Source organism: Mesocricetus auratus, unplaced genomic scaffold (genome assembly GCF_017639785.1).
Source record: "Mesocricetus auratus isolate SY011 unplaced genomic scaffold, BCM_Maur_2.0 Super-Scaffold_100010, whole genome shotgun sequence".
NCBI lineage: Eukaryota > Metazoa > Chordata > Mammalia > Rodentia > Cricetidae > Mesocricetus > Mesocricetus auratus.
Genome location: NW_024429194.1, coordinates 64611164 through 64627738, shown reverse-complemented (window position 1 = coordinate 64627738; position 16575 = coordinate 64611164). Strand labels below are relative to the sequence as shown.

General features: G+C 52.5%; 1 protein-coding gene across 4 annotated transcripts; it reads left to right on the top strand.

Moving 5' to 3' along the window:
- Positions 1-570: 570 nt before the first annotated feature.
- On the top strand, positions 571-15343 carry Acvrl1 (activin A receptor like type 1). Of its 4 annotated transcripts, none has more exons than XM_021225570.2 (12): positions 571-587; positions 944-1077; positions 2550-2606; positions 6257-6324; positions 6820-7071; positions 7277-7488; positions 7657-7756; positions 8595-8741; positions 8992-9267; positions 9828-10025; positions 12633-12763; positions 14376-15343. In XM_021225570.2, the coding sequence occupies exons 4-12, from the start codon at positions 6261-6263 to the stop codon at positions 14508-14510; spliced, it is 1515 nt and encodes a 504-aa protein (XP_021081229.1). In that variant the 5' UTR covers positions 571-587; positions 944-1077; positions 2550-2606; positions 6257-6260; the 3' UTR covers positions 14511-15343. The 4 variants fall into 4 exon arrangements, with proteins under 4 accessions (XP_021081229.1, XP_021081227.1, XP_021081230.1 ...); XM_021225568.2 differs by having other exon boundaries at positions 6226-6324; XM_021225571.2 differs by having other exon boundaries at positions 572-587; positions 2553-2606.
- The last annotated feature ends 1232 nt before the right edge of the window (positions 15344-16575 follow it).

Here is a 16575-nt window from a genome sequence, read left to right as displayed (position 1 = left end):
CTGGATTCCCAGTTGGTCGATGTGCTTTAGAGTCGGTGTGAATACTCACAAGGCTAAGAATAAAAGTCAGGTCCTGCCGAGGAAGGCCTAGACTTTAACCCACACTGCCGGTCTGTACAGTGGGGTCAGGAGGAAGACTGTGTCATCACCACACAGTGCGAGCCCTTCCTCCCCATTCCCCAGCTGCATGTCCCAGCCTCAGGAGGCTCCATGCCCTAAATTCTAAAGCCCATCTACCTGGTGGTGGCCCACCCCCACCTCTCAGCCCAGGATCCTTTGGTCTGTCCTCCCCCGAAGGAGAGGGCAACTGCCAAGCCCTAAGGGGCTCAGATCAGACTGACTCAGAACCGACCTATCTGGACCAATCCAGACCTCTTTAGCTCTAGGATGAATACTGATGGGCAGGACTGCAGAAGAGGGAAGGGGATTATGCATTAAGGTTGACAGGGCTGGAGCTTGGAGGCAGAAAGATTTAGGACAACTGGGGAGTCCCAAAGGGCGGAGCCAATTTTGACCAGACCCTCCCAGCCCAAACTCAGCTCTTACTGCCCTGTTTCTCAGACACCCGAGAACCTGGAGTGATGTGGGTAAGGACAGGTACCTTGGCTGATACCTTGCGCAGGTCCCTCCCTGGTGCCCACCCCGCTATCTCCTGAGCCGGGAATCCAGGTTTCTGCCTCTCGGTGTGAGCTACCCTCATCCCCTTTCTGGGTCCAGGGTCGCGCCTCCCTTCCTGGGACCCACAGAACCCCAAGAATCGGGTTCGAGGCCCGCCCCTTCGGGGAGAGGGGCTGGGACGGCCGCACTGGGGTCTATAGCCTTCTGGAGCAGCAAGCCCTGCGGCGGGGAGGCGTGCTGGGCAATAGGAAACAGGCTATTAGGAGGGAGTGGTGGAGTCGGGCCAGGCAGGAAGAAGCTAGAATAAGAAACATTTTTGCTCCAGCCCCTTTCCAGTCCCGGGAGGCCGCAGCGGCAGCCGCGCGAATCGAGCCCTTCCCTGGTCCCAGACCGACTCTGAACGTGAGACCCCGGCCGCGTCTGGGAAGGAGAGGCGGGGGTGCCACCGCCTGTCCAAAGGTGAGTAGAGGTCGCGTTGGGCCGAGCCAGGCGATCTGTTCCTGGTCTCAGTGGACCTTTCCTTCGGAGATCTCTGAGATCCGTGCGTAGGGGAGGGTCAGTTTTAGCTGGACAAGAGGGCCAGCAGTTCCCTGGTGTGGACACACACCTGCCTGCCTGTTATGCCACCTGAGACTGAGAGGGAGCTGGATGAATCTGGATGTAGAATGGAAAACTTTAACTCTTTCTAGGTGTCCTGAGGCCTTTAACTTCTCTTCCCCAGCCCCGACTCTCTCTTCTATGCTTATCTGTGAAAATAAAATGGGCCAAAGGATTCTTCCCCCATGGAGCTGAGCTCCCATGTCCCTCCAGGGTGCTGGGTTAACCTAGGGGTGACTTTCCATGCTGTTGAAACTCCTTATAGAGCCCACATTTTCCAGACCAGCTCTTGCTTAAGGAACTTGTCATTACAAGGACCGTATCCCAAATCTTACCTCTAGCCCTAGAAGGTCACAGAATTCTCCTGCTGTGAGTGTCCTTTACATCCAGGATAAGGGGAATCCTAGCCCTTCCCCAGGCTGGGATCCCAGGCTGTCAGTCTGTCCTGGAGAGGATCCTCAGGCTGGCTGCATTCTAGGGCCTTCCTTGGTAGACACATTCCTCTGTTTATGAGCAGCCTCAGTTAGAGTTAGAGTCAGGACGGGCCCTCCCTGACCCCTCACTACTCCATCTGTCCTCGGGGTCTGTCCTCTCCTCCCTTCACTTCTGTTTGTCCCCCACCTGTCTTCTCAGTTATCTTCTGTGTAGTATGTGGTTTTTCCCACGCAACCTATCTGATGGGAGATCATTGGGCGCTACTTGTAGGAGAGAGGCCCACTCCAAGCTTTGGTCAATGACACCAGGAGACATCATGGCTGGGTTGTTCTTTTTGAGAAAGACCTGGGCTCAGATTCTCAATTCCCCTGCCTCAGGAGGCCCCTGAGTCCTGTGCATGCCGTCACACCTGGATGTGGTTGAACTTTGAGTAACACTAAGTGCATTTTTCGTGCCACTAGGTAAACTGCCAAGTAACTCTTGTACATTTACCTGGGAAATGGCATTCTTCTTACGCCAATTCCATAGCTGTAGGTAGTAGAGGCTAGACTTGGTCAGAGCTGGTATGTTGACCCCTATACTCCATAGGAGTCTCCCCTATCTGCAGTTTCCCTGCTGGGGATTTCAGTCGCACACAATCAACTGTGGTGTGAAAATAGTTCTTGCGCACTTCCGGAAACAAGGGGGTTTTAAAGGTTTAAACCCATAGCGTCTCCAGAGAGTAGTAAAATCTCGTGTTATCTCGTCCATCTCATCTGTCACATGAATCATCTCTTCCTCGCATGTGTGTATGCATGCTGTATACGCTACTCGCCTATTAGTCACCTAGCAGCTGTCAGGGTTATCAGGTGGACGGTGTATTTCTGTGCTTATGCTCCAGTACCCTTTATTTCACTTAGCAGTGGCCCGAAGTGCAAACGCAGCGGCGCTGGCGGTCCAGACACACCCCGGAGAAGGTAAAGATGCTTCTTTCAGTAGAAAGACAAAGTAGACTATCATAGTTGTTGTATTTTCTTATTAGTGTCGTCTGTGCCTGATATACAAATTAAACTTTAGTATGGGTATGTTGTAAGTAGAGAGGAACGGGAAATGCAGTCCGTGGGTTCATATACCCAGGGTGGTTTGGGGATGCATTGCCTCAGATGAGGGGTACCATTGCCCTGTGCCACTTTGCAGATGCCTAAGACTCTGAAACCTAGGCTGGTTCTGTGAGATCCCACCACTGCAGAGTTAATAGAAAATGCAGGGGAGTGAGGCCCAGTGAGCGCTGAATGTGGAAGACGGTCAGTTTATCGCAGCACGGTTCTTTCTGCCTTGGGACAGTCAGTATGGGAAAACCCTGCTGCTAGTGGAATCAGGAAAAAGATTGACAGCCACCATCCAGGCACACTCGTGGAATCAGGAAAAAGATTGACAGCCACCATGCAGGCACACTCCTCTCTGGGCCTGAGGCTCAGACACTGGTGATGGACAGATAAACGACCACACTGTGCAATGGGACCTGAGGAGGGCACCCGTCAATGACACTGGGGGACACATTGCTTATGTCTGCTGAGACCCAAAATACCTTTGTCCCTGACGCCAGACAAACAGACGAATGGCAATGGTTGAGGAAGGATTTGCTGTTGGCCGCTTAGGTTTACCCAGTCATATTCAGCATTCCTGGAGGAGTGTTGTGAGGCTTCGAAGAGACAAACCACTAAAGCTTAATGCCTGGCACAGAGCTTTAACACAGGGCTTCACCTGAGATGGGACTCGGTTAGTGCCATCACATTCCAGGGCTGGACCAGGAGTGAGTTCTACATTACTACTAGCCTTCACCTATGCTGCTGTTTAGAACTGAATCATTTCTCCTACACCCATGCTTACCCTCACGCCACAGTGTCACCAAGTCCCTGGTCTTGTGTCACTCTCTTTCTTCCCACAGAGATGGGGAGGCACCTGGAGAAACTAAGAGTCCCTTCCCTCTGTGACCCAGGTCCATCCACACAGCAATGCCCTGTGAAGTGAATGAATGCACAGGAGACAGGATTGGCTCTGTGCCAGACACTTTGTCAGAGCCTGGTGCACACCCAGAAGGATCAGAATTCCCTGGGGAACTGTTTACAAATACACGCTTTTCTTCTTTTTTCTAAAATCCCCTTCTTTCTTGATTTTTTGGAGTCATGGTCTTATTAATGTAACTGAGGCTGGCCCCAGCATCTTAAGTCTTCATTTGGTATTCCCCATCCTCCAGTCTCAGCCTTCAGAATGTGCTAGATCACAGGCACATTACCACTGTCCCCTGCCCAAAGCTGGTCTCAAACAGACTGAATAGGAGCCTGAAATGGGTGACAGACCAAGTGATCTACGTAGCTAACCCAAGGTTCTGATGTTCTGTAGAGAGGCAAGGGATACGTGCAGGCAGGTGGGCAGGTGGACATTTGGTATCATGTCCCAGAAGGATGTCTTGCTGCTAGCCATTTCCCACCTCGTGGCCTCTCCTTAGCTACTTTCTGGGCAGGTGAAGTCTGCCAATGATGGCTTCCTGCCCATGGCCTTGTGACATGCCCTCTGCATTCATCCCCAGGACCCCTGAAGAGTGCTTATCAGAGTCCTAACTGGCTTCTAGCAGGGGCAAGAGGCAGGAGGTCAGCCAGAGGCTGGGACACAGCTGCAGCAGCCCAGGTCTCTATTTCCTCTCCCAGACTGGGCCTCTGGAGCAGAGGAAACCCAGGCAGGAAGGCCAGAGCTGCCACTAGCCAGAAAGGCCCACCAAGCCCCCCAGCCTGACACTAGACATCCTGCTCCCAAAGCCTCAGCATCTTGGGTCTACGTTTGGTACCAAAATTAGAACACGGGGCTCTGTAGTCTGTATGTGACTGTATATCCAGCCCTTCTCCTGTCATATCACAGGACACCATGTCCAGCACCTCTCATGACACATCACAGCACATGTATGTCCAGCACTTGTCATGACACATCTCAGGACACGTATGTCCAGTCCTTCTCATGACACATCTCAGGACACGTATGTCCAGCACTTGTCATGACACATCTCAGGACACATATTTCCAGCCCTTCTCATGTCTTATCACAGCACACGTATGTCCAGCACCTCTCATGACACATCTCAGGACACGTATGTCCAGCCTTCTCAAGTCTTATGGCAGGATGCTCCTTGTATTAGCTCCCCTAGCTGGGCATCCAGCCTGTACACTCTGCCGTCTAGACAGTCTGTGTTTCTGTCTGGCCCCTTTCCCTCTTGCTGCACCCTCAGCATCTACCCTCTGGTCCTGAGGCTTTGAGAAGTGAAAACTGAGGCAGCTCCTAAAGACCTAGCTGATTTGGGTCCCGAGTTCCCGGCTGTCATACGCCATACTCACTCCTCTTACCAGTGTTCACCAAGCTTCTGAGAAGTCAAGCCCCAGGCAACTTTGTAAGGTCAAACATTCAGTGCCCAAGTGTGTTTCACTTCCTATACCACTGGCCCTCCCCCACCCTTTCCCAGGACAAGAAGACAGAAGGGGGCCCAGATGGCTCTGAGCGGGGAAGACCCTACCTCTCAGCACTCTCAGTCTGTGCCTGGCTGCTACAAGCCTGAGGATGCAGGCAGGGCCTGCCCCACTGACTCAGGACACAGAGAAGAAGAACCAGTGTGGGAGGGGGTTCTAGACTCCTGTGTTGGACTCCTGTTACTGCCAGAGAATTCTTAGGCAGCTTGGAGAGTCCCCCCCCCCCATAAGCCTTACTTCCTCTTCTAAAACCAGAGCTGGGAGGGGAGGGGGACAGAGAGATGGTTAAACAGCTAATGATGCTTGCCACATGAGCTTGGTAACCTGAGTTTGATTCCCCAAACCCAACCCATGTTAAGGTAGAGGGAGAGAACCAACTCCACAGACTTGCCCTCTGACCTACACACTTGGCACTCGGGCCCTTAAATGCAGACAAAATAATAACTAATAAAAATTTTAAAACATTACAAAACCGGAGCTGGGGTTGATGGTTCCTAAGGTCCCAGCTTCAGGTGGCCCCCTTAGAGTCCTTCTCCCAGCCTGCCCTGGCTCCCTGCTGTGCGTGACTCCAGCCTGTCCTATCCAGACCTCAATCTAAACAATCTTGATTCCTGTTGCCGGTCTGGCGGGACCCTGAATGGCAGGAAGTGAAGACAGGAGCCTGTTTATGTTTGAGGCAGCCAGGCATGGGTGGGGGGTGGAGGGGCACTGGGAAAGGGTGGGCAGGGGTGGAGGCTGGAGGGGTTGGCAAGTGGCAGAGGACAGAGGGGAGCTAGGAAAGGCACTTTCCACTGTAGCTGTGCCTTCTGCCCCTGCCCCTGTCTGCTGCTGTCTGAACCCAGCAGTGGGGCACAGAGCTGGGGTCCCCTTTGGCTCTCATCATTTAAACACTGCTCTTCACCCTTCACCCCCAACAGATGGTTTCCATGGGGAAGTGAAGCAGGACTTCCCTTGCAGGCCCTGCCCTAAATCCTGACGTAGGAGTGGGGAGGTGGCTTCCCTGCCTTCCCCCCAAAAAACTCCCAGTGATTTCCTCCTGGTAGGAGGGGACCTTGGTCACCACAGCTGTCATATTTTGCAGATCTCACCGCATCTCTTCTCCTATCTCCAAGGACCATGACCTCGGAAATCCCCAGAAAGGCCCTTCTGATGCTGCTGGTGGCCTTGGGCCTAACCAAGGGTGAGTATGGGAGGAGCAGTGTGGAAACAGGGACCTGAATGGAGGAAGGCTATCCAGGCTGAGCTCAGCTTCTGCCGGGGCTGGATCCGAGGAGCTGAGAACATGAGCCTGGCTGGAGGGTAGGCTGTAGACTCTATAGACTGGCTAGTTCCCTGGCTGCTCTGACCCTCCCTTTTATCTTTTTGATACTGATTTGTTCCTTGCAGGATGGAATCTGCATCTTGGGTGGAGGAGGTAGGGGTGTGAACACAGAGCCCTGGACCAGGGAAGAACCTGAGGCAGGGAGAGGAGGTCCCAGCCCAGGCAGTAGACAAAAGCGGGCTTCTCGAAGTCTCCGCTGCCTGTGTAGCTAGGGGCAAGGATCTGAGGGAAGAACAGGAAAGGGATAGAATTAAAGGACCTAGGCTTGAGAGCTTTGTGAGATCAGACGGGATGGACAGTAGGAGGAAGTGGCTAGTCTCCTCAGAGTGCCTGAATTTCTCACGTGTCTCCCAGGAGGCGTGGTGAAGGCCTCCAGGGATCAGCTGGTGAACTGCACCTGTGAGAGCCCGCACTGCAAGAGGCCAACGTGCCAGGGGGCATGGTGCACAGTGGTGCTGGTTCGTGAGCAAGGCGGGCACCCCCAGGTCTATCGGGGCTGCGGGAACATGAACCAGGAGCTCTGCTTGGGACGCCCCACAGAATTTGTCAACCATCACTGCTGCTATCGATCCTTCTGCAACCACAATGTGTCCCTGGTGCTGGAGGGTACGTTCTGAGGCTCTTCCACTCCCCCCCCCCCATCTTCCTAGACCCTGTCCTCTCTGCCCCGTGTTCTCCTCACCGCCCCTCCCCTCCCTTACAGAGAGGGTGTGGGGAGGTGGGATGCTGGGATATAACTGTCGGAGGGGTCTGGCTTAGGGTCAGGAGAGCTGGCCTGGTGGAGTTGGGACTCAGTGTCCCCATCCCCCAGCCACCCAGACTCCTTCGGAGGAGCCAGAAGGAGATGCCCAGCTGCCTCTGATCTTGGGTCCCGTGCTGGCCTTTCTGGTCCTGCTGGCCTTGGGTGCTCTGGGCTTGTGGCGTGTCCGGCGAAGGCAGGAGAAGCAGCGGGGTCTGCACAGTGACCTGGGCGAGTCCAGCCTCATCCTGAAGGCATCCGAACAGGGAGACAGCATGTTGGGGGTATGGGCCTGGAAACAACCTGGGACCCAGGGTGGAGGGTGGAGCAGCAGCATCGGGGGGTCACCCAAAGACGACAGTGAGAACCAAGCAGTGGGACAGTGGCAGGGAATGGGGAAGGGGGCGGTGGCTGGTGGGGCCAGCCACTCAGAGCCTACTTGGTATCCCTAGGACTTCCTGGACAGCGACTGCACCACAGGCAGTGGCTCTGGACTCCCCTTCCTGGTGCAGAGGACAGTAGCCCGGCAGGTTGCACTGGTGGAGTGTGTGGGTAAGCAGTGAGTGAGCCAGGGATGGGGACCAAAAAGTTCAGGCTGAGCCAGAATAAGGGATTCCACTGGGCAGAGAGTGGGTTGGTTATGGGCCAAGGTTCGTTATGGGCAAGCAAAGTTATGAGATGATAAGCTAAGGGTAGCCCAAAGATGGGCCAGGGTATGGATTAAGTTACGTATAAATTCGAGTTTGGGGGAAAGCAAGATGCCTCAGAAGGTGAAGGTACGTGCTACCAAGCCCAATGACCTGAATCTACTCCCTGGTGGGCACTTGGTGAAAAGAGAAAACTGTCTCCCATAGTCATCCTTTGACTGCCATATGTGATCCTAGTCAGCATTTTTGCACACATGCACACACACAAATAAGTAAATGTAATTTAAAAAATTAAAAGCTGGCTGGGCGTTGGTGGTGCACACCTTTAATCCCAGCACTGGGGAGGCAGAGGCAGGTGGATCTCTGTGAGTTCGAGGCCAGCCTGGTCTACAAAGAGTTAGTTCCAGGACAGCCTTCAAAGCCACAGAGAAACCCTGTCTCGAAAAACCAAAAAAATTAAAAGCTGGATGTGGTGGCTCATGCCTTTAATCCTAGCATTCAGGAGGCAAAGGCAGGTAGATTTCTGTGAGTTCAAGGCCAGCCTGGTCTATATGGCAAGTTCCAAGTTGGCCAGTGACACACAGTGAGATCTTGTCTTTAAAAAAAAAATAAAGTAAAAATAAATAAATAAATTCAGGTTTGCAGAAGGGGTCTTTGTAGCATCCAGAGTTGGGGGTGGGATTTCTAGAACTGTGTGTGCATCTAGTGTGTGACCCTTGCTCTTCCCTTGGTCATTGGACTAGGAAAAGGCCGATATGGCGAGGTGTGGCGTGGTTCATGGCACGGCGAGAGTGTGGCGGTCAAGATTTTCTCCTCGAGAGATGAACAGTCCTGGTTCCGGGAGACAGAGATCTACAACACAGTTTTGCTTAGGCACGACAACATCCTAGGCAAGGAGGGGACATGTTTGCTATTCCAGGCCTAGGTGTCCCAACCCCCTTAGCTCAGGGCTGGAATACACAGAACTCTGGGAATCCATCTAACCCTGAGTGACTCACAGGTCTTTTTTAACCTTAACCTCTGACTCCAGCCACATCATCAGTCTCTGCCCCAGCCCCTTTGAGCCCCTCGGCCCTAGGTTTCCCTCAGCCATTCCTTCCTCCTCGGTGCTTTGACCGAATCACACCCTTTTACCTACAGGCTTCATCGCCTCCGACATGACCTCGCGCAACTCAAGCACGCAGCTGTGGCTCATCACCCACTACCACGAACACGGCTCCCTCTACGACTTCCTGCAGAGGCAGACACTGGAGCCCCAGTTGGCCCTAAGGTTAGCCGTGTCCGCGGCCTGCGGCCTGGCACACCTCCATGTAGAGATCTTTGGCACTCAAGGCAAACCAGCCATCGCCCATCGTGACCTCAAGAGCCGCAATGTGCTGGTCAAGAACAACTTGCAATGTTGCATTGCAGACCTGGGTGAGCAGGAGGGGAGGGGTGGAGCTCCACAGGTGGGCGGGGCTTGTATGCTCAGCTCCGCCTGTTTCTGGGGGGGGAGAGAATTAGCGCTTTAAACCCTGTTTCCAAGCTGAGAGAGGCAGATGGATCTCAGGGTCAGAGGCTAGCCTGGTCTACAGAGTGAGCTCCAGGGCTACAACAAATAAATTGTTTCCGGTCTAGACTTCACCACCCAGAAAAGGCACAGGGAGGTGGGAACCTGTGTCTCACCCTGACTTCTCTGAGAACACAACTCCTTCTAACCCACCTCCAAGTTCTACTATGTCAACTGGGCATCATAATGCCTACTTTGCCCTGTTGGGTCCTGGGAGCCCTGAGAATGCTATCAAGCAAAGAGTACATGAGACCGATGCTCTCCCTCTGGCCTGTCTGTAGTCCAGCCCGTCTCAGGGCAGGTCTCCGTTGCCCTGTGTCTACCTGTCCCCATGCTCACTGCATCTGTCTCTAGCCCGGGCTTCCCAATATGGGAGTGGCTGCCCTCTGTGGGAGTCCTGGAGGACTGACGTGTCAAATACCCACAGGACTGGCTGTGATGCATTCCCAGAGTAGTGATTACCTGGACATTGGCAACAACCCCCGAGTGGGTACCAAGAGGTACATGGCACCCGAGGTGCTGGATGAACAGATCCGAACAGACTGCTTTGAGTCGTACAAGTGGACAGACGTGTGGGCCTTTGGCCTAGTGCTGTGGGAGATCGCCCGGAGGACCATCATCAATGGTGAGGGCCCACCATGTGCAGGGGTGTGTGTGTGTATGTGTGTGTGTGTGTGTGTGTTAGAGACTGGGCTTCCTAATGGGGGCTGGTGCCTGTGACCTGAGGGTTTGAGACTAGATCTCCCAGCATTCCTTAACTGCTGTGTATCAACTAGTTCAACACAGATGGACTTTTAACATTCATCTGGGCCTGTGAGGGTATGGATCTAGCCTCGAAGACTTCAGATAGAAACAAACAAAATCCCATAAATACCAGAGCTGGGGCTATGGCTCAGCGGTAGGATGCCTGGCTAGCATGTTCAAGGCCATGGGTTTCAATACTGAGCATGGGGTTGGGGTGGGTCATGGAAGCAGCTAAGCTAGCATTTATTGAGCTTAACTATGTGCCACAACACATACTCTGAAGGTTTTGTCTTATTGAAGTCTCCGTTTAGTAGGAGGCATTGGTCAGTTGGATTGCCTAGACTCGGTTTCAGGTTTTGTTATGACAGTGAGTGCTTTAGCCTCTCTGTATCTGCTTCCTCATTTGTGACATTAGAATTTTTTTAAAAAGCTATAATCACACAGATGAATATAATATTCTAGAACAATATCTAGAAGCTGGGCTTAGTGGCCCACACTCAGTACTTAGGAGGCAGAAGAATTGCTCCAAGTTCAAGGTCAGCCTGGTCCATATAAATAGTAAATTTTAGATCAGTCAGGCCTACACAGAGAGACCCTGCCCCCACTCCCCCAAAAAAAGAATGAAAGAAGCAAAACAGAAAACAGTACCTAGAATTAAATTTTAGTGGTCATCATGGTGCCTACATAATATTCTATTTTATAAAAGAAGAATCTAGGTTTATAGCTGCCCAGAGGCAGTATCAGGTCTAAAGACAGGCCACCTGATTCTGGTCCAGTGCCCTCTGTCACTGTGGAAATTATATGTTGACCCTTGATTCCTTTGCTCCCATGTAAGCTATCTGGTATCTGGGCTTATGGCAGCCTCATTTTTTCCAGTTGATTGCCATGGGAGGCCCTAACTTGGAAAGGCATCTGCCTGCCCTGTGCAGCCCTGGGGTTGATGGCCTCTCAGTCCTGGGGTAGATGGAAGACCACTACCACTACCAGATGGGTTGACTGGACAGCTAGCTGCTGCAGTGTTAGCTTTCATGGATGCTGCCTATGACCAGGGTTGCCAGGAGTCCTGCAAGTTCAGGACAAGCCCCAGGCCAGACTTGAACCCTGCTCCTTGGGAGCAGAGATGCCTTAGTTTCCTGAGCATCTACCAGGAGCCAGCCTTTTGCAACTGCATTGTTCCTCAGCGGTCATCTGTTGACAGCAGAGACCCAGGTGTCACCAGTCTCTCCTAGAGTCTCCCAGGGGTTCTGATCCCTGGGCATGAACCTCCAGAGTCAGCTCTGTGAGGCAGGAGCTGGGAAAGGGGCACCTCGATGAAATCAAAGAACCCTTAGGCCTGGCTGCAGGCAGGAAAGGAAGGGCTGGTGGACTGGCCTTGGGCTGCTGGGGCGGAGGGGAAGCTCTGTCAGCCCCATGCAGACTCCAAGCGCATTATAAACACTGTAATCTGGTGTCAGCCCCGGCACTGATTAAAGACTCATTAGACACGCTCAGGCCTCTGCAGATCGCTGATTAGGACGCCAGCAGCACAGGGGCGGCCTGGAAGTCCGCCATGGGGAGAACAGCTGGTAAAGGCTTCATTGAAGTTGTGGCCTACATGGTCACAGAGGCAGCCTGGGGTTGGGAAGCAGGGAGAGGCACGGCACTGCCCCAGGCACACCTTTCAGCAAGGCTCCTATTTAGGTGACCACGGGGTGGGGACACTGCTGGCAGAGACATGAGCTTTCCCTGATGGTGAGTAGATATATGGACCGGGGGTAGGTCGTTTCCTCTTAGGAGAGGCGTTTTTTCTGTCCTTTGTCCCTGTTCCAGTCCTACCTGAGATGCAGCTGAGAGGTCAGAAGCACGGGATCTGGTGTCGGATTTCGCCGTATGTCCCACCTCTGTCACTCACTACCTGCCGATCCTTAGAGACAAGTCACTGTCTGGTTGACAAAGAGGAGTTAGTGTTACAGCCCCATAGGCTGATGTGAGGATCCTATGCAGAGTGCCAAGGACCCTGCCTGGCACACAAGACATGCTCTGGAACACCAGATCTTAGTGTAGTCAAGGAGTGGTACCCAGGCCCAGGATGGAAGACAGCTGAGGAAGATGGAAATGAGATCCAGCCTAGGAAGCTAGCAAGATGGTTTTAAGTCCTGAGTCTGCTGTGACTAACTAGCTAGACAACCTGAGTCCGGTGCTTCTTAGCCCGAGTCTCTTCTGTGACATGCTTGGTATGCTACGTACAGCGGGGAGCTACCATGAGGACTAATGGGAACACATGTGATGTGCTTATTAAGGCAAACACCACCTGGGAAGTACAACATACACAGTAATTCTGTGGAATTCATACAGTTGTTATGTTGCAGAATAGGATCCCTCTAGAGAGCAATATGGTCAGGCAGCTAGCTCCAGGTCCCTTGGGACAGAGGCCGGAAAAGTTGTCCTCTGGGTGCTATTTGGTTTCCTTAAGTCCCAAGTGATGGCTCTATCCCCCTTGAACCCTCAGGCATTGTGGAGGATTACAGGCCACCCTTCTATGATATGGTACCTAATGACCCCAGCTTTGAAGATATGAAAAAGGTGGTATGCATTGACCAGCAGACCCCCACCATTCCTAACCGGCTGGCTGCAGATCCGGTAAGGCCTCTGCTGGGGCTGGGCTGGCATGGGTGGGGGTTGGTTCTCAGCTGGGATTCCTGGGTTCAGGATCTTGACTCTGTAGCCTGTGCTTTTTGGATGGATCTTGGGTATCCTGGGTGTTCCCCCCCTCTTATACCTGGCTTGTAGGTACATCACCCTTCTTGGACATTCTGACCAATCTAAGATTTTTTTTTTTAGAATCTCTTACCTTACCTGTGGGAATCAGAGGGCCTCAGTTAAATTTCTCCTATCAGGTTTATGTTGTTGATTTTTATTTTTCAAGACAATGCACACTTACACAAAGCAATACATGTATACATAAAACACACATACACATATGCTTCTAAACACTTATTCTCAGACATGTACACACATGTAGGCAGACTCTTGGCACCATGAGGGAAAAAATTCTGCTTTTTAGCTTGTTTTGTTTTTGAGACAGTAGTCTTACTATGTAGCCCTTTAAAAATCACTTTAAGAGCTGGGTGTAGGGCTGGAGAGATGGCTCAGAAGTTAGGAGCACTGGATGATCTTCCAGAGATCTTGAGTTCAATTCCCAGCAACCATATGGTGGCTCTCAACCATTTGTAATGAAATCTGGTGCCCTCTTCTGGTGTGCAGGCAGAACACTGCATAATAAATAAATAAATAAATAAATAAATAAATAAATAAATCTTCAAATAAAAATAGCTGGGTGTGGCAGCACAGGCTTTAATCCCAGCACTCAGAAGGCAGAGACAGGCAGATCTGCAGAGTTTGAGGCCAGCCTAGTCCACAGAGCAAGTTCCAGGACAGCCAAGATGGCATAGAGAAATCCTGTCTCAAACAAACAAACAAACCGAAGCAAAACCCCCAAGATGAATTTCTTCTTTCAATTTCATACAAACATATATTTTGACTACATCCACCTCAGTATCCTCTCATACTGCCCCCACTCAGCCCTCCTTTCCATGAAGGTCCCCTCTTACTCTCATATTCCCACCAGCTGCTTTAGCACGCGGTACACACTAAAACTCAATGCATTTTTACTGAAAGATAATAAACATGTGCGTGTACACATAAGAGGCCACATAGATGCATTCCTGAACACACATGTATTGACTCTTAGGAAGCAGAGGAGTCAGGCTGCCATATCCAAGGGCCACTGAGCTTCTTGGGATAGGCTCCTTTCTAACACAGGCACTTTTGGGGCAGTGCCCACCATTGCCATACTCTCAGCCACAGTGCCCTGTGCACCAGGTCTCAGACTGCAAAAGGCAACACAGGCTGCAGAAACACCCTTCATAGTGGATCCTGCAAGAGGTGGGGGTGGAGCCAGGGCCTGCTCCCAGGTTGTTCACGGGGTGGACTCTGGAAACTCCACACCCTCCACGCTCTCTCCGGCTGGCTTTCTATTCTTTCTCTTTCATGTACCCTCCCCTCCCCACCCTTACCTTCTCCCCTCTGTTCTCTCTCTTGCCTTGTCTTCCTCCCTCCTGTCCGACACTCTGCTGTCCCATCCTTTCTCCTTCTATGTCTCCCATCTGAGCCATTTCCTCCTCGCCCTGGGCCTCCCTTCCATCCTCCTGACCGATGTATCTCTTCCTCTGCCTGTCTCTCAACGCCCCAGGTCCTCTCCGGGCTGGCCCAGATGATGCGGGAGTGCTGGTACCCAAACCCCTCTGCTCGCCTCACTGCACTGCGCATCAAGAAGACCTTGCAGAAGCTCAGCCACAGCCCAGAGAAACCCAAAGCAATTCACTAGCCTAGGGTCACCGGACTTCCTCTTCCTGAAGTGTGTGATGGGACAGAAGACATACCCTCTCTGGGTAGAGAGAGTATGAGAGTGCACACTGCCCTGTGTGCCTGCCCAGCTTGGCCCCCAGCCCATCCAGCCAAAAATACAGCTGGGCTGAAATTCGATCTGCCTCTGTCTAGCCTGCTCAGAGTGGCCGGCTCTCTGACGCCTGGCTGGTCTCCCATCCCCAGGGCCAGCAGGGTACACCCCTACCACTCCCAGGGCAGGGTAGCCAAGCCAGGGAATCCCGGGCCTGGATCCTGGGCTTGCACTCTCCCCTCGCTCAACCTTACCGCCCGACTGGAGCTGCCAGGATGGCACGGGGCCCTGCCCAGCTTCAGCAGACACTCCATCCTGCCAGGGCTCAGTGGAAGATACGCAGCAGCCTCAGTTTCTCACTGTGGGTCTGATCACTTCAGTCTTCCTGACTTCAGTCTTCCTGACTAGACCCCTGGCTAGGCAATGCCCGTCTCTCTGCAGAAGTGGTGTCTGATCCTGCTACCCTTGTGCCCTTAACATCCCAGCTGACTTGTGAGGGCCCTCTAAGGAGAAGGAAGGTGGAGCATGGAGGAGGAGACCCGGCACTGCCCTGTTTGATAGACAGGGACTTGGTCATCTCAGGGTCTTATATCTGTCCCTGGTGTTCTTTGAGACTTCACTGACACTCAACCCATGTGAAAGCTTAGGTCATCACTCTTGTCAACTGCTCCCATCCTCCTCCCTGGTTGTTTGCCTCAAGCTGGGGTGTGTTATAACTCTGAGTCCAAGACTAAAAGGCGCCTCCTGGTTCACTCTCCAAATCCCTATTCTTGCCTGGAACTGTACTAGTGGCCACCGTAGGACTCAGGCAGCACTGAACCCTCTGGCTCCCCCATGATTTGTCCTTCTTTGTTCCAGGGCTCAGGGGTGGCTTCCTCTGGGCTCTTCAAGACTGAAATGAAGCCGGGCGGTGGTGGCGCATGCCTTTAATCCCAGCACTCGGGAGGCAGAGGCAGGCGGATCTCTGTGAGTTCGAGGCTGGGCTGGACCGACAGCCTCCAAAACAATACAGAGAAACCCTGTCTTGTAAAAACCAAAAAAAAAAAAGACTGAAATGAAAGTTGGATCCTGTTAAGAAGCCTCCAGCTTCCAGGGTTCTGCTCCCTTGTGGCCTTGACTCTGGTCAAAGCCTACACCCTCAGCCGGGCTCCAGAATGTGCACCTCAGGAGAACTTGGCCGAGAACAACACCCAAAATTCTGGCATTTAGAAAGGTGAAGGGTGTACACCCATGTGCTGAACAGGTGAAACTGAAGCCTGGGTGGACAGACTGAAGAGAAGTGGGCTGCAGGCAAGGCTCACGGAGGGCAGGGTGGGATCAGGCAAGAGACAAGCTCTCCTCAACCTTGGGAAGATCTGACCTAGAAACCCTTGGCCTTTGAAGGGAGAAAAGATGGCTCGTTCTGTACACACACACACACACACACACACACACACACACTCACACTCACACACACACACACACGCACGCGCGCGCGCACACACACCCATGCATGCACACACATGCACGCACAAACGCAAGAGCTCATTGGATGCCTCTGTTGTGTGTCCTCCCGTCACTGCCCTTTCTCAAGCCTCTCTCTCAGCATTGTACAAGGACCAAGGAGAACCAGGAAGTGAAATGATATGAAAACAGAAAGTAGACTTGCGTTTCCCAGACCAGTGGGGCAGAGTCGTATGATGTGGTCATTTAGGGAATCACCTTCCCGCCTGAACTGAACTTGGGAACAAATTCCTCCTTGGATTTCACAGCCAGAAACTGAAGACAGCGACTCCACCAGGGCTAGGAAATCCTAAGTAGAGAGCGTCTGAGGGATGGAGTTGAGTGACAGGGAAATGGCAAGGAAAGGGGCTCTCTAGAGACAACTAACTCTAAAATGCTTCTAAGTGTAGGTATACGAATGGAACCCACCTTTCCGTACTTAGAGATACCATTTATGGGAGCATTTAGCCTATGACGCGCATCTAGTAGGTCCTCAATAAACCATAGCTGC